Below are 26,870 nucleotides of genomic sequence, written 5' to 3' on the forward strand. Positions count from 1 at the left end.
TGTTTTTGCTGCATCCCATAGGTTTTGGGTCATCATGTTTCCATTGTCATTTGTTTCCAGGTATTTTTTGATTTCCGCTTTGATTTCTTCAGTGATCCATTGGTTATTTAGTAGCATATTGTTTAGCCTCCTTGTGTTTGTGTTTTTTACAGTTTTTTTCCTGTAATTGATTTTTAATCTCATAGCATTGTAGTTGGAAAAGATGCTTGATATCATTTCAATTTTCTTAAATTTACCAAGGCTTCATTTGTGACCCAAGGTGTGGTCTATCCTGCAGAATGTTCCACATGCACTTGAGAAGAAAGTGTATTCTGCTGCTTTTGGATGAAATGTCCTATAAATATCAATTAAGTCTATCTGGTCTAATGTGTCATTTAAGGCATGTGTTTCCTGATTAATTTTCTGCCTGCATAATCCGTCCATTGGTGTAAGTAGGGTGTTAAGGTCCCCCACTATTATTGTGGTACTGTTGATTTCCCTTTTTACAGTTGTTAGTATTTGCTTTATGTATTGATATTCTGCTATGTTGGGTGCATAAATATATACAAATGTTATATCTTCTCCTTGGATTGATCCCTTGATCATTATGTAGTGTCCTTCCTTGTCTCTTGCAACAGCCTTTTTTTAAAGCCTATTTTGTCTGATATGGGTATTGCTACCCCAGCTTTCTTTTGGTTTCCATTTGCATGGAATTTGTTTTTCCATCCCCTCACTTTCAGTCTGTATGTGTCGCTAGGTCTGATGTGGGTCTCTTGTAGACAGCATACATATAATTCTTGTTCTTGTATCCATTCAGCCAGTCTATGTCTCTTGGTTGGAGCATTTAATCTATTTACATTTAAGGTAATTATCAATATGTATGTTCCTATTGCCATTTTCCTAATTGTTTTGGGTTTGTTTTTGTAGGTCTTTTTTCTTCCCTTCCTCTTTTGTTCTGTTCTCTTGTCTTTCTTGCCTAGAGAGGCTCCTTTAGCAATTGTTGTAAAGATGCTTTGGTGGTGCTGAATCCTCTTAGCTTTTGTTTGTCTGTAAAGCTTTTGATTTCTCCATCGAATGTGAATGAAAGCCTTGCTCGTTAGAGTATTCTTGGTTGTAGGTTTATTAAACAAATGTCATAAAGAAAGAAAAAGAAAGACATCATAAATTATAAAGGGATCAATACAAGAAGATAATATTACACTTGTTAAATTTATGCACCCTATATTGGAGCACCTAAATATATAAAATACATACTAAGGGACATAAAGGGAGAAAGGGACAGTAATACAACCATATTAGGGGCCTTTAATAACCACTGACACCAATGGACAGATCATTTAGACAGAAAATTCAATAAGGCACCAGAGGTCCTAAACGACACAGCAGACCAGTTGAACTTAACTGATATCTACAAGACACAATATCCAAAAAACAAAACAAGGCAAAACATCAAAATACACATTCTTTTCAAGTGTGCATGGAATGTTCTCTAAGGTAGATCATATACTAGGTAACAAAACAAGCCTCATAAATTTAAGAGGATGGAGATAATTTCAAGCATCTTTTCTGACAACAGCAGTGTGAATCTAGAAATTAAACACAGAAAGAAGAACAGAAACAGAACAAACACGAGGAAAATAAACATGCTACTAAAATAACCAATGGGTCAAAGATGAAATCAAAGAAGAAATCAGAAAATACCTAAAGACAAACAAAAATGAAAACACAACCTCACAAAATGTATCGGATGCAGCAGAAGCAGTTCTAAGAGGCAAGTTCATAGCAATACAGGACTTCCTCAAGAAACAAGAATAATCAAATAAACAACCTAACCTACTACCTAAAAGAATTTCAAAAAAGAAGAACAAACAAAACCAATGGTCAGCAGAAGGAAAGAAATAATGAAGATTGGAGGGGAAAAAAATAAAATATATATTTTTAAATAATAGAAAATGTCAATAAAACCAAGAGCTGTTTTTTGGGGGTTTTTTTGTTTGTTTTTTAAGATAAACAAAATCAACAAAATCTAGCCATGCTCACCAAGAAGAAAAGAGAGAGGACCCAAATAAATAAAATAAGGAATGAAAGAGGAGAAATACCTGATAACACAGACATAAAAAACATTATAAGAGAATACTATGAAAAGTTATGTACCAAAAAGGTGGACAACCTGGAGGAAATGGACAAGTTTCTAGAAACATACAGCTTGCCAAAAGTGATTCAAAAAGAAACAGATAATTTGAACAGACTAATCACTAGAAGTGGAATAGAATTTGTAATTTTTAAAACTCCCTGCAAACAAAAGTCCAGGTACAGATGACTTCACTGGGGAATTCTATCAAACATACAAAGAAGAGCTTATACCTATCCCTCTGAAACCATTCCCCAAAAATTTAAGAGGATGGAACACTCCCAAATTCATTCTATGAAGCCACCATCACCCTGATACCAAAACCAAAGACAGTACAAAAAAAGAAAAAGAAAAAGAAAATTACAGGCCAATGTCTTTGATGAATATTCAGGCAAAAATCCTTAACAAAATACTAGCAAACCAAATCCAACAATGCCTAAAAAGGATCATGCACCATAATCAAGTTGGATTCATTCCAGATGATTCAACATTTGCAAATCAATCAGTGTGATACACCACATTAACAAAAGGGAAGACAAAAACCACATGATCATCTCAATAGAGGCAGAGAAAGCATGTGACAAAATTCAACATCCATTCATGATAAAAACTCACAAAAGTGGGTATAGGGAGAATGTTTCTCAACATATTAAAAACCATTTATAACAAACTCACAGCCAATGCAATACTCAATGGTGAAAAGCTGAAAGCCTTCAAGCTAAATTCAGGAACAAGACAAGGACGCCGACTCTCACCAATTCTATTCAACATAGTATTGGAATTTCTGGCCACCACAATAAGACAAGAAAAAGAAATAAAAAGTATCTAACTTGGAAAAGAAGAGATAAAACTGTCACTATTTGCAGGTGAAATGATCATCTATATAGAGAGAGAACCCTATAGTCTCCACACAAAAACTATTAGAACTAACAAATGAATTAAGAAAGTTAGCAGGATACAAGATTAATATACAGAAATCTGTTGCATTTCTTTACACTAACAATGAAAGAATACCATTTAAAGTCACATCAAAAAGCTTTAGGAATAATCTAAACCTAGGAGGTGAAAACTATAAAACATTCATAAAGGAAATTGAAGAGGATTCAAAGAAATTGAAAGATATTCCATGCTCTTAGATTAGAGGAATTAATATTGTTAAAATGACCATATTACCCAAAGCAATCTACAGATTTAATGCAATCTTTCTCAAAGTACCCATGACATTTTTCACAGAACTAGAGCAAATAATCCTAAAGTTTGTATGGAACTACAAAAACCAGAATTGGCACAGCAATCCTGAGGCAAAAGAATAGAGCTGGAGGCATAACCCTTCCAGAATTCAGACTATACTAAAAAGCTACAGGAAACCAAACACTGTGGTATTGGCACAAAGACAGACATATAGCTCAGTGGAACAGAATAGAGAGCCCAGAAATAAACCCACACTCCTATGGTCAATTAATCTATGACAAAAGAGGCAAGAACATACAATGGAGAAAAGACAGTCTCTTCAACAAGTGGTGTTGGGAAAGTTGGACAGTTTAATGTAAATCAATGAAATTAGAACACTGCATTACCCCATATACAAAAATAAACTCAAAATGGTTTAAAGACCTAAATATAAGACATGACACCATACAACTCCTAGAGGAGAACATAGGCAAAACATTCTTGGACATAAATCATAGGAACATTTTCTTAGATCAGTCTCCCAATGCAAAAGGAAAAAAGGCAAAAAATAAGTTGGACCTAATTAAACTTAAAATCTCTTGCACAGCAATGAAAATCATAAAGAAAATGAAAAGACAACCTATGGAATTGAAGAAAATATTTGCAAATGATGCAACCAACAATGGGTTAATTTCCAAAATACACAAACAGCTCATACAACTCAATATCAAAAGAACAAACAACCCAATCAAGAAATGGGCAGAAGACTGAAAAAGACATTTCTCCAAAGAAGACATACAGATGGCCATCAGGGACATGAAAAGATGCTCAACATTGCTAATTATTAGAGAAATGCAAATCAAAACCACAATGAGGTATCACCTCACACTGGTCAAAATGGCTATCATCAAAATCTACAAATAATAAATGTTGGAGAGGGTGTGGAGAAAAGGGAACCCTCTTATATTGTTGGTGGGAATGTAAATTGGTGCAGCCACTGTTGAAAACAGTATGGAGATTCCTTTAAAAACTAAAAGTAAAGCTACTATATGATCCAGCAATCCCATTCCTGGTTATATATCCAGAAAAGATAAAAACTCTAATTTGAAAAGATACGTGGACCCCATGTTCATAGCAGCACTATTTACAATAGCCAAGACATGGGAAAAAAAACAGTTACCCATCAACAGAGGATTGGTTTAAGAAGATGTGGTATATATATAATGGAATATTACTCAGCCATAAAAATGAAATATTGCCATTTGCAGCAACATGGATGGACCTAGAGAACATTATACTTAGTGAAGTAAGTCAGACAAACACAAGTATATGATATCACTTGCATGTGGAATCTAAAAAGTAATACAAAAGAATCTATATACAAAAGAGAAACAGACTCACAGACATAGAAAACAAACTTATGGTTACCAAAGGGGAAGGGATTACGGGAGGGATAATTTAGATTTATGGGATTAACAGATACAAACTACTATACTTAATATAGATAAGAAACAAGGATCTACTGCATAGCGTAGGGAGTTATATTCAGTATCTTGTAATAACTTGTAACGGAAAATAATCTGGTAAGAAATATACATGTATAAGTATAACTTCAAATATATATATATATATTTATATATATATATTTACAATGTTGTATTAGTTTCAGGTGTACAGTGAAATGATTCAGTTCATTTTGCTCTACACCTGAAACTAACACAACATTGTAAATCAACTATACTTCAATAAAAGAAAAGAAGCTTCCCCCTATGTTTACTTCTGTAATTTTATGGTTTCTGGTTTTACATTTTAGATGTTAATCCATTTTGAGTTTATTTTTGTATATGATATGAGATAAGGGTCCAATTTCATTCTTTTGTATGTGGATATCCAGTTTTTCTAACACCATTCATCAAAGACATTCTTCTCCCATTGTTTGTTATAGACACGTTGTTGAAGATCAATTGACTGTAGATGCATGTATTTCTATCTGAGCTCTCTATTCCATTGGTCTATGTCTCTATTTTTATGTCAGTACTTTACTATTTTGATTACTGTAGCTTTGTAATATATTTTGAAATCAGGAATTGGAATGCCTCCAACCTTATTCTTTTTTATCAAAATCGCTTTGGCTATTCAGGGTCTTTTGCAGTTCCACATGAACTTTAGAATTCTTTTTTCTATTACTGTAAAGATCACCTTTGGGGTTTTGATAGGAGTCACATTGAATCTGTAGGTCATTTTGAGTTATGGATATTTTAACAATATTAATTTTACCAATCCAAGAACATGCAATATCTTTCCAGATGGAAAGATGTCTGTGCCTTCTTTAATTTCCTTCATCGGTGTTGTATAATTTTCTGTGTACAAGTCTTTAACCTCATTAGTTAAATTTATTCCTAAGTATTTTATTCTTTTTGTAGCTATTTTGAATTGTATTGTTTCCTTCATTTCTGTTTCAGATACTTTGTTGTTTGTGTTTAGAAACATGAGTGATTTTTCTCTTTTGATTTTGTATATTGCAAATTTACTGAATTCTTTAATTAGTTCTAAATTCTTTAATTAGGTCAGTTTTTTGTTGGTTTAAAATTTGGTGTTGTTTATGTATATGATCATATCATCTGTAAATGAAGATAACTTTTTTCTTCCTTTCTGTTTTGGGTGCCTTTCTTTTACTGAAGTGTAGTTGATTTACAATGTTGCATTAATTTCTGCTGTAGAGCAAAGTGTTTCAGTTATACATATGTATACATTCTTTTTATATTATTTTCCATTATGGTTTATCACAGGATATTGAATATAGTTCCCTGTGCTATACAGTAAGACCTTGTTTATCTACTCTCTATATAATAGTTTGCATCTACTAACACTAAACTCCCAATCCATCCCTCCCCCACATTCCCTCCCCTTTGGCCATAGTCTGTTCTCTATGTCTGTGAATCAATTTCTGTTTCATAGATAGGTTCATTTGTGTCACATTTTAGATTCCACATATAAATGATACCATATGGTATTTGTCTTTCTCTTGCTTACTTCACTTAGTATGATAATATCCAGGTCCATCCATGTTGCTGCAAATGGCATTATATCATTCTTTTTTATGGCTGAGTAATATTACATTGTATATATGTACCACATCTTCTTTATCCATTCATCTGACTATGGACATTTAAGTTGTTCCATGTCTTGGCTATCGTGAATAGTGCTGCTATGAACATAGGGGTTGCATGTATCTTTTTGAATTTTAGTTTTGTCCAGATATGTGCCAAGGAATGGGATTGCTGGATCATATGGCGACTTTACTTTTAGTTTTTTAAGGAAACTCCATACTGTTTTCCATAGTGGCTGTACCAACTTACATTCCCACCAACAGTGTAGGAGGGTTCCCTTTTCTCCACACCCTCTCCACCATTTGTTGTTTGTAGACTTTTTAATGATGGCCATTCTGACCAGTGTGAGGTGGTACCTCATTGTAGTTTTGATTTGCATTTCTCTAATAATTAGCAATGTTGAGCATCTTGGGTGCCTTTTACTTCCTTTTCTTGTATAATGCTCTGGCTACGAGTTCCAGTACTATGTTGAAAAGAAAGGGGAAGAGTCGGCTTCCTTACCTTGTGCTTAGGACAAAAGCTTTTAGTTTTTTGCTATTGATTATGATGTTAGCTGTTGTCATGTATGTCTTGTGTTGAAGTAAGTTCTTATATACCTATTTTGTTGAGCATTTTAATTGTGAATGGATATTGAACTTTTTCAAGTGCTTTTACTCCATCTATTAAGATGACCATGCAGATTTTTTCTTAAATTTGTTAATGTGTTTTATCACGTTCATTGATTTAAGTATATCGAACCATCCTTGCATCATCCCAGGGATAAGTCCAACTTGATCATTGTGTATAATCCTTTTAATATACAGTTGAATTCAGTTTGCTAGGATTTTGTTGAAGATTTTTGCATGTATATTCATCAAGGATATTGGCCTATAGTTTTCTTATCTTGTGTTTTGTTTGGTTTTGATATCAGGGTGATGCTGTTCTCATGGAATGAGTTTGGAAGTGTTCCCTCCTCTCCCATTTTTTGGAAGATTTAAAGAGAATTGGTATAAATTCTTTGAATGTTTCGTAGAATTCACTTGTGAAGACTTCTAGTCCTGGGGTTTTCTTTGTTCAGAGATTTTTGATTACTGATTCAATTTCCTTATTTTTTATTGATCTATTCAGGCTTACTATGTTTTAATTCAGTTTCTGTAGGTTATGTTTCTAGGAATTTATCCATTTCTTATAAGTTGTCTAGTTTTTTGGCATATAACTGTTTATAATTGTCCCTTATAATCCTTTTTATTTCTGTGGCATCCATTGTAATGTCTCTTCTCTTATTTCTGATTTTATTTACTTCAATCTTCTATTACATTTATTCTTGATTCCTTCATCAAATCAATAAATGATTTGAGTACCTGTATGTGACAGACAATAGATTACACCAGTAGCCTTGTATTCATTGTAATCCATCTTGCATATCATGGCTAGATCATTTCAACGTTCAAATTTGATCAAGTCACTCTGGAGTTCAAACATGTTTAGTGTTGCACACTCCCCCCACCCCCCAACCACTGCCTTCTGGCAGTGGTGTACCAAGAGGGACAGGGCAGTGGGAGCTGTCATAGCTGGAAGGAGTATCTTATCATTGACTTACAACTGGAACATGATGATAACAAAGAGCAAACTTATAGTTTATTTTGTTTTAAAATTCTTTATAGTCAATGCCTATATCTGAGGCAGACTACTCTCGCTGCCCCCCTCTTTGGTATGTCACTAAATTTCATGCTAAAATCCAAATTCTTTACTCTGGCCTTTGTAATAGGGACCATCTCATGGAATTTCTGTAAAGATTTTTACAGAATTCAGGATGGCTGAGCCCATGCATCATTTATGGTACTTCCTACCAGCCCATGCCCCCAACTGACTGGGTTGCTTTTCACCTACTGTTCTACCCATCAAACCTACCCATGTTTCAAGCTTAATGCCTTCACACTAGCCCACAGATTATTAAGCCTTGGAACTTATATCATACTTTGTCACATAACTGATATGTACATTTTATATTATTAATTATTTTCCCTATGTATGTTTTGTTCTTCAATATCGATGATGTATTGATAAAGGTCATGAGTTGAGTTGTGCCACATGAAGTGCATTAGCACAAACAGGAGCCTGTTCAATGATAAAAAAAGGTAACAGCTTTTGCAATAGGAAAAATTGGTCTCCTTGTTGAATTCTGTAATCTGTGTATTCTAACAATGAGCTCTTGTCACCACAGGGTGTCACTGCTTTACAAGTCAAATTTTCTTCATTTGATTGTAGAGAAGATAGAAGTAGGAGAAATTCTTGAGAGATTGCAACAAAATGTATAGCAGTGTTTGGAGGTGTGGAGATGGAATAGAATTATATAGACCAAACTGAAAAATCCCATTTACACACTAAACACCATCTACAGTCTCATTCTCCTTTCCACTGGTAATTTGCTGTGTAGTCTTCCAGATCTTTTCTCTTTGTTTGGGGGTTGTGTGTGTGTGTGTGAGAGTGAGAGAGAGAGAAACAGAGAGACAGACACAGAGACACAGAGGTAGAGAAGTTTAGGAAACATAAATGGGATCCTATTCTGTGTGTGTGTATGTGTGTGGCGCATAGCCATTCAGTAGCTTTTTCTTTTCATTTTATAACATTTCATTGGCCATCTTTTGTTCTCACTACATCCAACTCTATCTCATTCTTCTTAGCAGCTAATGCAGCAATTTCTGTATATTGAAATGATTAGTAATTGGCATCTTTAATCCTCAAAATAGTTGCCTTGGTATTGTCCACAACTGTGAGTCAGAGTGAATTCCATTCTTTTGCCCATTGTTTGAAAGCTGTACAGTTAATTAGTAAGCACTTAGGAGGATTGATAAGTGTTGAGCAGTAAGTTGAAAAACAGCATATGCAAACCAGATTGCCACCAGAATTTAGAACAACATAAGATAAAATGCTCTGGAGTATTTATAAGGAGAAGAGGAGAAAGAGCCAGAGTAAGAAAGATCATTAAAATACCAATGCATTTTGTACAGGTTGGCCAAAACGTTCATTCGAGTTTTTCCGTAAGATGTTACAGAAAAACCCGAGCGAACTTTTTGGCCAACCCAATACCTTCATTATCTCTTATTTATGATTATAAGATTATACATGCTCATCGTAGAAGATGGGAAATAGAGGAACACATTAAAAAGAAAACAATCGTTACCCTAACCCCATAACCTTAACTTAACCATAGTTAATATTTATTTTTTGCTCATAGCTTCTTACCTTTTTACTTTTTATTATAAGATACAGCTACATGATTTTTAAAACATTCCAACAATACAGAAAAGTGAAAAGTAAAAAGAGAAAGTCCCCTTCTCACCTCATTCTCATCTTCTCTTCTCATTCTCATCCTCACTTTCCGGATATTCACTCACTGTTAATAATTTCTCTCATAATTTACATTTAAGTGTGTTGATATTGCCTTTATTCTGAGTATATAAATATGTGTTATGTGGCATATACACCATTATGGGGTTATACTGTGTTAATGTTTTTTATATTACTTTTTTTTTCATATAGTTTTCTACCCAAAGCATACATATTCCATATATAACCCAGGTGCAACCTGGGGATACTGAGCAAGCATGTAACTATTTCAAAAAGTTTGACTTGACACTTCTCCTCACCCCATTCCATGCCATTGAGTTTCTGATCTTTCACAGAAAAAGGCCTGTAGTCTTAACTGAAGACCCATTCCAGTGAACCACACATTCTTCCTGTGTGTATGGCTCTGTTTTAGACTATTCTTTTTTTGGAGCTATTAGAGGAGAAAATACAGTTACTACCGTGTGGTATAGTGGAAAATGTCAAAGATTTGGGTTTTGATCCCAGTTTTATCATTTACTGGCTGTGTTTAAAGGATAAAATGTTTCATACAACCTTGTGAGATATTTTTATCCCTCTTTAGAGATGAAAAAACAGAGATCCAGCCAGGGAGAAGTGACTTATTTAAGGTCACACAACTACTATGTACTAGAGCCAGGATTCAAGCAAAGGCCTGTTTGAGGCACAGCCTATGTGTTTTCCATTCAACCATCGTGGCTTCTCTTTGGGACTTCAGTAAAGGTGAAAGAGAACATGTCTTTAAAGTGATTGCTTAATTTTTTGACGTTATAAAAGGTTATGTACTCTGTTATCTTTTTGGAATCCAAACGTCTCTTATCTGACTCCCTTTGTTTTGTCATATTCCCTTTTTTAGGAGAGAAGCCTTATAAATGCACCTGGGATGGATGCTCCTGGAAATTTGCTCGCTCGGATGAGCTAACCCGCCATTTCCGCAAGCACACAGGCATCAAGCCTTTCCGGTGCACAGACTGCAATCGTAGCTTTTCTCGCTCTGACCACCTGTCTCTGCACCGCCGGCGCCATGACACCATGTGAGCGGCACAGACTGCACTAGAAGAGCTGCACTGGTCTCTTTCTTGTGTGTGTATGTGTGTGTGTGTGTGTGTGTGTGTGTGTGTGTGTGTGTGCGCGTGCGCGTGTGCGTGCAATGGGGTCATGACCATCTTTTCCTCTTTGACTCAGCTTGCCTCTGGGATGGGATTGGAACAGTTCACTGAGCCAGGCTGACGAAACTGGAGGAAAAGATAGCTGATCTTCCATGGGGACTCTTTATATTCCACCTTCATTTCTCCACTGACTAGTCCCCAGTTTTTTCAACCTCCGCATGGGTTGAATTCCAGTGCGGCACCCATGGTTGCCCCCCTCCCGTCCCTGTTATGATATAGGACATTTTTCCTACAATAAGAAAACAGGAATCAAATTCAAGGCTGTGAACAAACATATGCTGCTTTTTGTTCTTATTTTCCTCTTGTTTTATAGAATTCTTACCCATATTCCTGAATCAGTACATCAAAGTGGTTGGTAGTGTCCTAAATTGACTTTTTTCAAGTTCCTAGACAGAAGAGGGCATAACATTGTAGTTGGCTGGTAAGTTTTACAGGGATTTGGGTCCTGAGTATAGGGCACATTCTCAGTGAATAAGCTGAGTCCCATACCAAGCTCAAAGGTTTTGTAAAGCCAATCCTATTTGTTCTTACAGTTTGGTTTTCAGACAGTGCTGGTGCTTCTTGCTTCTTTAGTCCATCAAAGGGAATGAACAGATCTTTTTGTCCTTCTCCTTTTCCTTCTCTTCTTCCTCCTCCTCCTTCAGGATTAAAGATTTTGCTGCACAATTACATTCTTTGTTTTGTTAAATTTGGACAAAAATTCAAAGCACACATTGACATGCCAGTAGGGTAAAAAGTGTTCCAGGAGAGTAAGTTGGGCAGTGGCAGGAACAAGTAGACCTAGGATGATCCTGGAAACAAATAGAGGAAGACATTTTTTGGATAGGATATCAAGAGTGCTCTAATCACAAGTCTCATTCAAATGGCAATCTGTTGAGACAGTGTCTTGAGGGGCTACACTGTACTGTTTATTCTTCTGTTTACATAAAGCAACTGTTATGTGCATATTTCATGATGAGAAATGACACACTGGGGCCATGTTATACAGAGATGAGGGGTTGGAAGAAAAAAATGTGTTAAGTCCATGGCATTATTAGCATGCATTCCTATGTTTCAAATGGAACTATAAGAGGCTTTTAGTGAAAACTGACAAACAGAAAGCAATTCAACGTTCTGCAACTGCTATGAACATCTAAGCCATTTATTTTAGCCATCAAAACATGTTGCATAATATACACATTTGGTTACCCAATCAGACGGTTTTATAATAGTCTCTGGGACATAAAACCCTCTGTTCCAGGCCCCGGACCTCAGATCTACCTCCACATGGCATGTTTCCTCTCCTGGGGTCAGGGAGGGGAGGTTTACATCACTTAATTGTGGACACAGCCTCTCTCCTGGAAAAGGTTGTCTTCATATGGTACCCCTTTTCCTTGGCAGATATTCAACCAGTCTCTCTTGGATACTTCAGTTTATTACATCCCAAGGCCACCTAGTCTGACTAAATCATAGAATTCTAGCACCAAGAAGGGATACTATTAACTATCTAGTCTTACCCATCATTAATATTTTACAGATGAGACAAATGCGGGTCAGATTCCTTCCCCAGATGTTTCCTTGAGGCCTTACAGACCTGCACACCCATTCTCCCAGGGATCACATTATTAAACCAAATTAAAGAAAAATTTACATGATTGGTTGCAGTATTTGTCCAAGTTTATATGTTATGCTTCAGAAAACTTTAGACCACTCACAAAATCATTTACAGTTGACTAAATGGTAAGTAAAATGTGCTTGTGGTCGTTGATATATAACATTAGGAACACCATTTTTCTATTCTAACACTTTCTATAATATCTCAGGTTTGATTTACCTCATTTCAAGTTACAGTGTCTTTTCAGACCATAAACCCTCATAAATTTAAGGACTACCTGTATTTTTCAAAATGATATGTAGATTTTTACTATTTTAGTCTTGTTATTTTGATATAGATTTTACCCTGACTTTTGGTGTGCAAGTTCCACACTGTAGACTAATTGTTAAAGCACTAGGAAATATCTAGGGCCAATCTGTTAAAGGGGACTTCTATGCAGGTGTAAGACAGTTTGCTAAAGGTGAATTACCATCATACATAAGTTAAGCTTGTAATTGAGTAGTTGATATGGTATTTCACAGTAGAGTCTAAGGGCTTACCCATTTTCTCCAGAGTTTGGATTTGAGACTCTTTTTCCAGAGTTCATAACTGACCTGTGCCCATCAGGATCTTTTGCATTGGAGCATATGATCTATTTATAAATAAAGACTATAAAACATAGTGTTGTACTAACTAGGATAATCAAATTAGGATTCCAAATAGTGGTATCCCTGACATCTCTAAGCCTTTATTCAAATTTTTTCCTGCAAAGTAATGAGGGACTTTGTTAATGCTTTATTAATTGTCTATGGTCAGGAAACAATTCTAATCTTATTTTCATTGCCTTCTTCCCTGCAAATAATGATAAAATCTTTACAAATTATTTCCATATTCTTTAAGAAATATATCAACATTCATTAAGAGTATTTCATGGAGTACAGGTACTCGAATACAGTATAATACTGTACCACACCAAAAGCAAGTAGAACTTTGCTAAATAGACAGTGAGATGGAAAAGAACTGTCTCTCTTAGGTAGCATTTGGAATGAACTGAATTTACTGTGCTCACACCAGCAAACCACCATTATGTGGTCAGTTGCCTAGGGCATGGAAAATGGCCTTGATTGATAGCGTTGAATAATACCTTGGAATTTATTGCAGTGGAATTCCTCCATTTGTAGATGATTGACAATTGAACATTACTATTGATAATTATGATTGGAAAATTCAGGGAAAACTATGAAGAATATGAACTGCTGAGTACATTAGGTGGAGTGCATTATGGGCAAGACAGAAAGGTTTGTGAGAATAAATTCTTAAATTCTTTTTAAATAATGTTTTTATTTTAAAACAGTTTTAGATTTTCAGAAAAATTCTGAAGATAGTACAGAGAGTTTCCTTATATCTCAAACCCAGTTTTCCCTATTACTAACATCTTTCATTAGATGTACATTTGTTGCAAATAATGAAGTAATTATACATTATTATTAATTAAAGTCCAAACTTTATTCAGATTTTCTTAGTTTTTACCTAATATCCTTTTTCTTTTCCAGCATCCTGTTCAGGATACCACATCACATTTAGTAGTCATATCTCCTTAAGCTTCTCTTGGTTGTGACAATTTCTCAGACTTTCCTTTTTTCCTATGACCTTGGCAGTTTCGAGGGGTCCCTCAATTAATATCTGTCTGATGTTTTTCTCATGATTAAACTGAGCTTATGGGTTTGGGGGAGGAAGACCACAGAGGTGAACTGCCATTTTCATCACATCATATTAACATGACGTATAACCTAGATGTTAATCTTGATCACCTGGCTGAGATAGTGTTTGTCAGGTTTCTCCTCTGTACTCCGCCCCACCTTCCATACTGTACTCTTTGGAAGGAAATCACTATGTGCAGCCCACACTTAAGGAGTGGTTAGCTATGCACTACATGCTTGAGGGTGAGTATCTACATAAATTATTTGGATTTCTGCATGGTAGAATTGTCTTTTCTCCCTCATTTATTTATGCAATCATTTTCTTGTATCCGTATGGACTCATGGATATTTATTTTGTACTTTGGGTTATAGTCCAATGCAACTTATTTTGTTACTCAAATTGTTCCAGCTTTGGTCATTGGGCACTCTTTTGAGTTGATTTCCATGTTCTTTTGACATACCCCCATCTTTTTTTTAGCACACCTTTATTTTCCAGCACTACAAGATGCTGCAAGCTCATCTTGTATATATTTTTTGCCGAATCCTGTAATCAACCATTTCTTTAAGGAGTCCTGGTTTCTTTTAATGGAGAATTGTATTAGAAACGAAGATCTGGGCATTAGGTATGCTTGTTGCTACTTGTATTTTTGCTTCTAGGTCATCTCAGCTGACAGAGCAAGGAAATATATGTGTGTACACTAACCCATGTATATCTATATATACATATCTACAAATATTTCTGTAGGTAATCATCCATATCTTTATTAAGCTAAACATGAGTTCATACTGATGTCTCCAACTCCAATCCCTTACCACATGGATCATCTTATCCTAGCCTTTTGTCTTTGTTCACTCTAACCTTCCACTCCAACAGTGAGAAACCTGGCTCCCACGCGTTGCCATCTACTTACTTAATTGTTCAGCTCCAGAGTACCTGTATAGTGATATCTGAATTGTTAGCCTGTACACCTGTGGGAACATCTAGAGCACAGTGCTTATGTACATGATAGTAACAGCTTTAGTATTCTAAGAGCTCTTTGAAACAAAGTGATCTGCAAAATTCAGGAGTTAGAGATTTCTATGACCTGAGTTCCAGGAACTTGGGGTGTATCCTGCCCTCAAAAGGTTTTCTGAAGAACAAAACCATTGGGAATTGATCTAATCTTTAATAAGCCAAAGGAAATTATTGATCCTCCCTAGTGTGTTAATATCTATATAGAAATAGGTACACTGAAGAAAGTAGGTGTGCCCAATTTAAAGAAACACTTAGCACTGTCTTTTCTCACTGGTAAATATGGCTCTCTGACAATAGAGTTGCCACCCTAAGTTACCTCTCTTCCATATTTTCCCATCTCTCACTTTATTGACCTTAGGCAAGTCACATCACCTCTCTGTGCCTCAGTTAACCCATCTGTAAAATGGGGATCCAAATACCTACCTCACAGGATTGTTGTGAGGATTCTCATTAATGGATGTTGGCAAAAATGACAAGTGATCCTTAAATGAACAACAAAGTATTATGATTACCATTATGATGATAATTATAGTACTCTAAATTTACCCTAGAAAAAGGAGAGGATTAGGCTTCCTGGATGATAAAGAGCTAAATTTGCGTAAGTAACAAGGATAATTGAAGAGTGGTCACTGGAAGCAATATTATCTCTTCCTCTCACTTTCCCTACATTCTCTTCATTGCTAACTATAGGATTCTCATCTGTTTCTATACTCAAAGCATATTAGGGTCTAAGGGAATAAGTAGACAAAATCCATTGCTGTAAAAGCTGTATTCTTCCCCTTTCCTCACTCTGCCTGGACCACATTACATGTCACCCTGTCAGAAGCACAGAGGCAATCTCCCACAGCCCTTCAAACTTTGGCCAGTCCAGCTCCACCAGTTACATTTTGTCTTTCCACACTTATTATATTCTGAACAGTATAGGTAGAAGGGAAGTGGGGTGGGGTGGTTGGGGTGGGAGTGGGATGGAAGAGAATAGAACTTATACTAGTGACAAGATATTTCTTTGATTCTCAAATACTGGTTTTACCTCCCATTTCTTTTTCTGGTGGTGGGTTGGGGACAGGGGGAGAGACACTATTTTGTTTATTAAGAAACTCTCCTTCCTTTCCAGTAGATGTTTCCCAGGATCAGTATAAGTAGTTGTTTTGGACATTATAACTATGTTGTATGCAGTGCTGTTTTCATTGTATTTCTGAATAAAAAGACGAAGAGAATCCCTAGTGGTGTCCATCCTTGTTTTTTGACAGGAGGACACAGTGGGAAAACAGTGCCAGAAATTGACTGTACATTTTTGTGTTGGGGAAAGGAGCCTGCAGTGAAATGATTGATTGTTTTTGGTCATTGTTTGTTTAAAGAAGTTATAGAACAGTATATTAAGCTTTAGTATTTATAACTCATGTCTCTGCCTTCTTATTTCAGTACTTTAGAGCAGCACCCTGTTTTTTCTCTATTTTATACTAGTTCTTGCTCCAGCGACATGGCTGTGAGACTAAGATTGTGAGCAATCTCTCATATTCAAGTCTGTTAGGTCCCTGGAGATACTCAAAAACTGCCTCAGTTAGCATGGTCACTTAGAGATTACTATGTTCTCTCTCAATGGGAATTTTCCTCTGTGGCATCCAGGCAGGGTGTATGTTTGGGAAATAAGCAATCTTATTAAGTTTGATTATTGTACCTTTTATTAATAAAAAAATATTTTAAACTTCAGAATCCATGGTTGTTATCTTGAATTTGTCTTCATTTACGTTTCCACAACATTGCATGGCACCAGTAAATCATTTTCGTTTTCTTTCCCTTAGCTGGGTAAAGTTTTGGTGAAACTACTTTATAGTAGCATGGGGCAAGAAAGGAAGCTGGACTTAAACACAATAATTTCTCTAAGTACATGAGGCCCTCCCCATTCTTGGGAATCTACTCAGCATGTCCCTGAATGGGACTGCATGGAGACTGTGCTCCTTTTGCATATTTCTTACAGAAAATCACCCTGTGTGATACAGGCTCAGCTGGTAAGGTTTCCCTGCCCATCCCTGTTCTCTTCATCGTCTTGTTTGTTTTTTCCTAAGAAGGAATTCAGGAGAGTAGGGTATTGGGACAGCTTTAAACTTCAAAGATACCTCAGTACAAATACCACCCCTGGGTGGGGATCTGGGAAGCTGATTCTGCTTTGGGAAACTTCATCTCTCAGAGAGATGCTGGGGAAAAAGGTAAAAGGGAGGAAATCCTGTGAGAGATTAAGACCAAGAGCTAGAAGAACAGATTGAAGAGTAACTGTTCTTGGAGATAACAGAAAGGGATTATTACTACAAGTTATATAAAACAAGGAATCTCAAGCTTTCTAAGTTTCCCCCAAATTCTTTTTACTCATTTATTTATTCTGAGAGTCATTGTCATCCCTTTGGGGTAAAAGCATCATCAACTCGATGCTACAAATATATTGACTGAAAAGCTACCAATAATCCAGGCTTTTTGCTGGTTTTTATGGAGATGAATAAAACACAGCTGCTCTCAAGAAATTCACTCCTTAAGAGGGGATACCAGCATGAAAAAAAAACACAGTAATGTCTTAAGTCTCATAATAGATATATGTTCCATATTACTGAAAATTACAAACATTTAAACAGTAAAAGATAACATAAAAAGTTAAGGCAGCCACATATAACACAAGATTTTTGTCTAGAACATATAAAAAATCATACAAATAATTTTAAAATGCAACATGCATAAAGAATTAACAATTCACAGATGGATTTTATATAGCCAATAAACCTATAAAAAGATGTTCCACCTCACTACTAATCACGGAAATTCAATTTAAAAAGAACAAAATAATGTCATTTGCAGCAATATGAATGGACCTAGAGATTGTCATACTGAGTGAAGTAAGTTAGACAGAGAAAAACAAATATGATATCACTTAAATGTGGAATCTAAAAAAAATGGTACAAATGAACTTATTTATAAACAGAAATAGAGTCACATATGTAGAAAACAAACTTATGGTTACCAGGGGAGAAAAGGGGAGAGAGATAAATTGGGAGATTGGGATTGAAATATATACACACTACTATATATAAAATAGATAACTAATAAGGACCTACTGTATAGCACAGAGAACTCTTCTCAATAGTCCGTAATGACCTATATGGGAAAATAATCTTTAAAATAGTGTATAGCAAAGGGGAGAAGATGGCGGAAGAGTAAGACGCGGAGATCACCTTCCTCCCCACAGATACATCAGAAATACATCTACACCTGGAACTGCTCCTATAGAACACCCACTGAACACTGGCAGAAGACGTCAGACTTGCCAAAAGGCAAGAAACTCCCCACGTACCTGGGTAGGGCAAAAGAAAAAAGAAATAACAGAGACAAAAGAGTAGGGATGGGACCTGCACAAGTGGGAGGGAGCTGTGAAGGAGGAAAGGTTTCCACACACTAGAAAGCCCCTTCACGGGTGGAGACTGCAAGGGGCAGAGGGGGTAAGCTTCGGGGCCACGGAGGAGAGCACAGCAACAGGGGTGCAGAGGGCAAAGCAGAGAGATTCACGCACAGAGGAGTGGTGCCAACGAGCACTCACCGGCCCAAGAGGATTGTCTGTTCACCCACCAGGGCGGGTGGGGTCTGGGAGGTGAGACTTGGGCTTCGGTAGGATTGCAGGGAGAGGACTGGGGTTGGCGGCGTGAACACAGCCTGAAGGGTTAGTGCACCACAGCTAGCCGGGAGGGAGTCCAGGAAAAGGTCTGGAGCTGCCGAGCAGGCAAGAGACTTTTTCTTGCCTCTTTGTTTCCTGGTGCGCGAGGAGAGGGAATTCAGAGCACCGCCTAAACGAGCTCCAGAGAAGGGCGCGAGCCTCGTCTATCAGTGCGGACCACAGAGATGGGCATGAAACGCTAAGGCTAATGCTGCCGCCACCGACAACCCTGTGTGCAAACACAGGTCACTATCCACACCTCCCCTCCCGGGACCCTGTGCACCCCGCCACTGCCAGGGTCCCGTGATCCAGGGAAAACTTCCCCGGGAGAACAGACGGCACTCCTCAGGCTGCTGCAATGCCACGCTGGCCTCTGCCACCGCAGGCTCACCCCGCATCCGTACCCTTCCCTCCCCCCGGCCTGAGTGAGCCAGAGCCCTCCAAGCAGCTGCTCCTTTAACCCCATCCTGTGAGAGCGAAGAACAGACACCCTCAGGCGACCTACACTCAGAGGCGGGTCCAAAACCAAAGCTGAAATCCGGGAGCTGTGCGAACAAGAAGAGAAAGGGAAATTTCTCCCAGCAGCCCCAGAAGCAGCGGATTAAATCTCCACAAACAACTTGATGTACCTTCATCTGTGGAATAACTGAATAGACAACGAATCAACCCAAATTGAAGAAGTGGACGTTGTGAGCAAGATATATTAATTGTTTCCCATTTTCCTCTTTTTGTGAGTGTGTATGTATATGCTTCTGTGTGAGATTTTGCCTGTATAGCTTTGCTTTCACCATTTCCCCTAGGGTTCTGTCCGTCGGTTTTGTTTGTTTGTTTGTTTCTTTTTTCTACTTAAAATTTTTTTTCTTAATAATTATTTTTTAATTTAATAGCTTTATTTAATTTTATCTTACTTTATTTTATTTTATCCTCTTTCTTTGTTTCTTCCTATTTTTTCTACCTTTTCTTCTGAGCCGTGCGGAGGAAAGACTCTTGGTGCTCCAGCCAAGCCTCAGGGCTGTGCCTCTGAGGTGAGAGAGCCAACTTCAGGAAACTGGTCCACAAGAGACCTCCCAGCACCAAGTAATACCAAATGGCAAAAATCTCCCAGAGATCTCCATCTCAACACCAAGACCCAGCTTCACTCAACGACCAGCAAGCTACAGTGCTGGACACCCTATGCAAAACAACTAGCAAGACAGGAACACAGCCCCATCCATTAGCAGAGAGGCTGCCTAAAATCATAATAGGGCCACAGACACCCCAAAACACACCACCAGATGTCGACTGGCCCATCAGAAAGACAAGATCCAGCGTCATCCACCAGAACACAGGCACTAGTCCCCTCCACCAGGAAGCCTGCACAACCCACTCAACCAACCTTAGCCACTGGAGACAGATGCCAAAAACAACAAGAACTACGAACCTGCAGCCTGCAAAAAGGAGACCCCAAACACAGTAAGTTAAGCAAAATGAGAAGACAGAAAAACACACAGCAGATGAAGGAGCAAGGTAAAAACACAACAGACCTAACAAATGAAGAGGAAATAGGCAGTCTACCTGAAAAAATAATTCAGAATAATGATAGTAAAGATGATCCAAAATCTTGGAAATAGAATAGAAAAAATGCAAGAAACCTTTAACAAGGACCTAGAAGAACTAAAGAGGAACCAAGCAACGATGAAAAACACCATAAATGAAACTAAAAATACTCTAGAAGGGATCAATAGCAGAATTACTGAGGCAGAATAATGGATAAGGGACGTGGAAAATAAAATAGTGGAAATAACTACAGCAGAGCAGAATAAAGAAAAAAGAATGAAAAGAACTGAGGACAGTCTCAGGGAACTCTGGGACAACATTAAATGCACCAACATTCGAATTATAGGGGTCTCAGAAGAAGAAGAGAAAAAGAAAGGGACTGAGAAAATATTTGAAGAGATTATAGTTGAAAACTTCCCTAATATGGGAAAGGAAATAGTTGATAAAGTCCAGGAAGCACAGAGAGTCCCATACAGGAAAAATCCAAGGAGAAACATGCCAAGACACATATTAATCAAACTATCAAAAATTAAATATAAAGAAAACATATTAAAAGCAGCAAGGAAAAAACAACAAATAACACACAAGGGAATCCCCATAAGGTTACCAGCTGATCATTCAGCAAAAACTCTGCAAGCCAGAAGGGAGGGGCAGGACATATTTAAAGTGATGAAGGAGAAAAAACTACAACCAAGATTATTCTACCCAGCAAGGATCTCATTCAGATTTGATGGAGAAATTAAAACCTTTACAGACAAGCAAAAGCTGAGAGAGTTCAGCACCACAAAACCAGCTTTACAACAAATGCTAATGGAACTTCTCTAGGCAAGAAACACAACAGAAGGAAAACACCTACAATAACAAACCCAAAACATTTAAGAAAATGGGAATAGGAACATACATGTCGATAATTACCTTAAATGTAAATGGATTAAATGCTCCCACGAAAAGACACAGACTGGCTGAACAGATACAAAACCAAGACCCGTATATATGCTGCCTACAAGAGACCCACTTCAGACCAAGGGACGCATACAGACTGGAAATGAGGGGATGGAAAAAGATATTCCATGCAAATGGAAATCAAAAGAAAGCTGGAGTAGCAATTCTCATATCAGACAAAATAGACTTTAAAATAAAGACTATTACAAGAAACAAAGAGGGACACTATATAATGATCAAGGGATTGATCCAAGAAGAAGATATAACAACTGTAAATATTTATGCACCCAACATAAGAGCACCTCAATACAAAAGGCAAATACTAACAGCCATAAAAGGGGAAATTGACAGTAAGACATTAATAGTAGGGGACTTTATCACCCCACTTTAACCAATGGACAGATCATCCAAAATGAAAATAAATAAGGAAACACAAGCTTTAAATGATACATTAAACCAGGTGGACTTAATTGATATTGATAGGACATTCCACCCCAAAAAAACAGAATACACATTTTTCTCAAGTGCTCATGGAACATTATCCAGGATAGATCATATCTTGGGTCACAAATCAAGCCTTGGTAAATTTAAGAAAATTGAAGTCGTATGAAGTACCTTTTCCAACAACAACGCTATGACAATAGATATCAATTACAGGAAAAAAGCTGTAAAAAATACAAACACATGGAGGCTACACAATACACTACTTAATAACGAACTGATCACTGAAGAAATCAAAGGGGAAATCAAAAAATACCTAGAAACAAATGACAATGGAGACACGATGACCCAAAACCTATGGGATACAGCCAAAGCAGTTCTAAGAGGGAAGTTTATAGCAATACAAGCCTACCTCAAGAAACAGGAAACATCTCGAATAAACAACCTAATCTTGCACCTAAAGGAATTAGAGAAAGAAGAGCAAAAAAAAACCCCAAAGCTAGCAGAAGGAAATAAATCATAAAGATCAGATAAGAAATGAATGAAAAAGAAATGAAGGAAACAATAGCAAAAATTGATGAAACTAAAAGCTGGTTCTTTGAGAAGATAAACAAAATTGATTAACCATTAGCCAGACTCATCAAGAGAAAAAGGGAGAAGACTCAAATCAATAGAATTAGAAATGAAAAAGGAGAAGTAACCACTGACACAGCAGAAATACAAACGATCATGAGAGATTACTACAAGCAACTCTATGCCAATAAAATGGACAACCTGGAAGAAATGGACAGATTCTTAGAAATGCACAACCTGCCGAGACTGAACCAGGAAGAAATAGAAAATATGAACAGACCAATCACAAGCACTGAAATTGAAACTGTGATTAAAAATCTTCCAACAAACAAAAGCCCAGGACCAGATGGTTTCACAGGTGAATTCTATCAAACATTTAGAGAAGAGCTAACACCTATCCTTCTCAAACTCTTCCACAATATTGCAGAGGGAGGAACACTCCCCAACTCATTCTATGAGGCCACCATCACCCTGATACCAAAACCAGACAAAGATGTCACAAAGAAAGAAAACTACAGGCCAATATCACTGATGAACATAGATGCAAAAATCCTCAACAAAGTACTAGCAAACAGAATCCAACAGCACATTAAAAGGATCATACATCATGATCAAGGGGGTTTATTCCAGGAATGCAAGGATTCTTCAATATACGCAAATCAATCAACGTGATACACCATATTAACAAATTGAAGGAGAAAAACCATACGATTATCTCAATAGATGCAGAGAAAGCTTTCGACAAAATTCAACACCCATTTATGATAAAAGCCCTTCAGAAAGTAGGCATAGAGGGAACTTTCCTCAACATAATAAAGGCCATATATGACAAACCCACAGTCAATATCATACTCAATGGTGAAAAACTGAAACCATTTCCACTGAGATCAGGAACAACACAAGGTTGCCCACTCTCACCACTATTATTTAACACAGTTTTGATAGTTTTAGCCACAGTAATCAGAGAAGAAAAAGAAATAAAGAGGAATCCAAATCGGAAAAGAAGAAGTAAATCTGTCACTGTTTTCAGATGACATGATACTACACATAGAGAATCATAAAGCTGCTACCAGAAAACTACTAGCGCTAATCAATGAATTTGGTAAAGTAGCAGGATACAAAATTACTGCACAGCAATCTTGCATTCGTATACACTAATGATGAAAAATCTGAAAGTGAAATTAAGAAAACACTCCCATTTACCATTGCAACAAAAGGAAGAAAATATCTAGGAATAAACCTACCTAAGGAGACAAAAGACCTTTATGCAGAAAATTATAATAAACTGATGAAAGAAATTAAAGATGCTACAAATAGATGGAGAGATATGCCATGTTCTTGGATTGGAAGAATCAACACTGTGAAAATGACTCTACTACCCAAAGCAATCTACAGATTCAATGCAATTCCTATCAAAATACCACTGGCATTTTTCAGAGAATTAGAAGAAAAACTTTCACAATTTGTATGGAAACACAGAAGACCCCGAATAGTCAAAGCAATCTTGAAAACGAAAAATGGAGCTGGAGGAATCAGGCTCCGTGACTGCAGACTATACTACAAAGCTACAGTAATCAAGACAGTATGGTACTGGCACAAAAACATAAACATAGATCAACAGAACAGGATAGAAAGCCCAGGGATAAACCCACGCACATATGTTCACCTTATCTTTGATAAAGGAGGCAAGTATATACAGTGGAGAAAAGACAGTCTCTTCAATAAGTGGTGCTGGGAAAAGTGGACACCTACATATAAAAGTATGAAATTAGAACACTCCCTAGCACCATACACAAAAATAAACTCAAAATGGATTAAAGACCTAAATGTAAGGCCAGACACTGTCAAACTCTTAGAGGAAAACATAGGCAGAACACTCTATGACATAAATCACAGCAAAATCCTTTTTGACCCAACTCCTTGAGAAATTGAAATAAAAACAAAAATACACAAATTGGACTTAATGAAACTTAAACGCTTTTGCACAGCAAAGGAAACCATAAAGAAGACCAAAAGACAACCCTCAGAATGGGACAAAATATTTGCAAATGAAGCAACTGAGAAAGGATTAATCTCCAAAATTTACAAGCAGCTCATGCAACTCAATAACAAAAAAACAAACAACCCAATCCAAAAATGGGCAGAAGACCTAAATAAACATTTCTCCAAAGAAGGTATACAGATTGCCAACAAACACATGAAAGAATGCTCAACATCATTAATCATGAGAGAAATGCGAATCAAAACTACAATGAGATATCATCTCACACCAGTCAGAATGGCCATCATTAAAAAATCTAGAAACAATAAATGCTGGAGAGGGTGTGGAGAAAAGGGAACCCTCTTGCACTGTTGGTGGGACTGTAAATGGATACAGCCACTATGGAGAACAGTATGGAGGTTCCTTAAAAAACTAAAAATAGAGCTGCCAAACGACACAGCAATCCCACTACTGGGCATACACCCTGAGAAAACCATAATTCAAAAAGAGTCATGTACCAAAATGTTCATTGCAGCTTTATTTACAATAGCCAGGACATGGAAGCAACCTAAATGTCCATCATCAGATGAATGGATAAAGAAGATGTGGCACATATATACAATGGAATATTACTCAGCCATAAAACGAAACGAAATGGAGTTATTTGTAGTGAGGTGGATGGAGTTAGAGTCTGTCATACAGAGTGAAGTAAGTCAGAAAGAGAAAAACAAATACAGTATGCTAACACATGTATATGGAATCTAAGGGGAAAAAAAAGTTCATGAAGAACCTACTGGCAAGACGGGAATAAAGACACAGGCCTACTAGAGAATGGACTTGAGGATATGGGGAGGGGGAGGGGTAAGATGTGACAGGGTGAGAGAGTGTCATGGACATATATACACTACCAAATGTAAAATAGATAGCTAGTGGGAAGCAGCTGCATAGCACAGGGAGATCAGCTTGGTGCTTTGTGACCACCTAGAGCGGTGGGATTGGGAGGGCGGGAGGGAGGGAGATGCAAGAGGGAAGAGATATGGGAACATATGTATATGTATAACTGATTCACTTTGTTATAAAGCAGAAACTAACACACCATTGTAAAGCATTTATACTCCAATAAAGATGTTAAAAAAAATAAAAATAAAAATAAATAAATAAATAAATAAATAAGAGAAAACTCCGTATTGTTTTCCAGGAGGATTTACCAATTTACATTCCCACCAACAGTGTACCATGGTTGTGTTTTATCCACGTCCACACAAGCATTTGTTATCTCTTGACTTCTTGATAATAGCCACTCTAAGAGGTGCGAAGTGATCATCGTTAGATTTGCATTTCCCAGATGATTAGTGATGTTGAGCACATTTTTACATACTTGTTGGCCACTTGTATGTTTCTTTGGGAAAATGTCTACTCAAGTCCTCTGCCAACCTTTAATTGGATTTTTGTTTGTTTTTGCTATTCACATTGTAGGATTATTTTTTCTGTTTCTGTGAAAAATGACATTGGAATTTTGATAGAGATTACATAGATTCTATAGATGGCTTCAGGTGGTACAGACAGTTTAACAATATTAATTATTCTGATCCATGTACACAGAATAACTTTCTATACATTTGTGTTTTCTTCAATGTATTTCATCAAAATCTTGTAGTTGTCATTGTACAGATCTTTCACTTCCTTTGTTAAATTTATTCCGAAGTATTTTCTTATTTTCAGTGCTATTGTAAATAGATGTTTAAATTTCTTTTTCAGCTATTTCACTGTTAATGTACAGAAACACAATTGATTTTTGCATGTTGATTTCATATACTGCAACTGTATTGAATTCATTAATTAGTTCCAACAGTTTTTTGTTACATCTTAAGAATATTCTATATATCATATCATCTTCAGCAATTTTACTTCTTCCTTTCCAATTTACATAATTATTATTTATTTATCTTGACTGATTTGCTCTAGCTAGGACTTCCTGTAATATGTTGAATAGAAACAGGGATAGTGGGCATCCTTGTCTTGTTTCTGATCGTAGAGGAAACCTCTCAACATTTCACTGTTGAGTATACTGTTATCTGTGGCTTTGTCAGATATGACCTGTATGATTTTGAGGTATATTCTTTCTCTACCCAATTTGTTGAGGGATTTATCATGAAAGGGTCTTGTACTTTGTCAAAATCTTTTTCTGCACTCATTGAGATGACCATATTTTTGTCTTTCATTTTATTAATGTGGTGTATCATATCTGTTGATTTTTGTATATTGAACAAATCATTGCATCTCAGATATAAAGCACAGTTTTTCATAATGTAAGATCCTTATAATAAGGTATTGAATTTTGTTCACCAGTATTTTGTTGATAATTTTGCATATAATTTAACCAGAGATATTGGTCTCTATTTTTGTTTTCTTGTAATATCCTTATATGACCATGGTATCATTGTAGTGCTGGGCTTGTAAAATGAGTTTGAGAGTGTTCCTTCCTCTTCTATTTTTTGTAAGAGTTTGAAA

The 26,870-nt window shown here is 36.7% G+C and overlaps 2 protein-coding genes across 8 annotated transcripts in view; one reads left to right on the plus strand and one right to left on the minus strand.

Moving 5' to 3' along the window:
- KLF8 (KLF transcription factor 8) overlaps positions 1–16,122 on the plus strand; it is a 336,861-nt gene extending 320,739 nt beyond the window's left edge. For 6 of the 7 annotated variants that reach the window (XM_082376699.1, XM_082376701.1, XM_082376703.1 and 3 more), the window contains one exon: positions 10,592–16,122. In XM_082376699.1, the coding sequence (XP_082232825.1) occupies positions 10,592–10,773 (182 nt within the window). In that variant the 3' untranslated portion in view covers positions 10,774–16,122. The other variant, XM_082376705.1, reaches the window with a different exon arrangement.
- The window catches only part of LOC309620349 (zinc finger X-linked protein ZXDB-like), a 962,758-nt gene that overhangs the window by 163,031 nt on the left and 772,857 nt on the right, over positions 1–26,870 (minus strand). The window lies entirely within an intron of this gene.

This window comes from Balaenoptera borealis (genome assembly GCF_965194805.1).
Source record: "Balaenoptera borealis genome assembly, chromosome: X".
NCBI classification, from domain to species: Eukaryota; Metazoa; Chordata; class Mammalia; order Artiodactyla; family Balaenopteridae; genus Balaenoptera; species Balaenoptera borealis.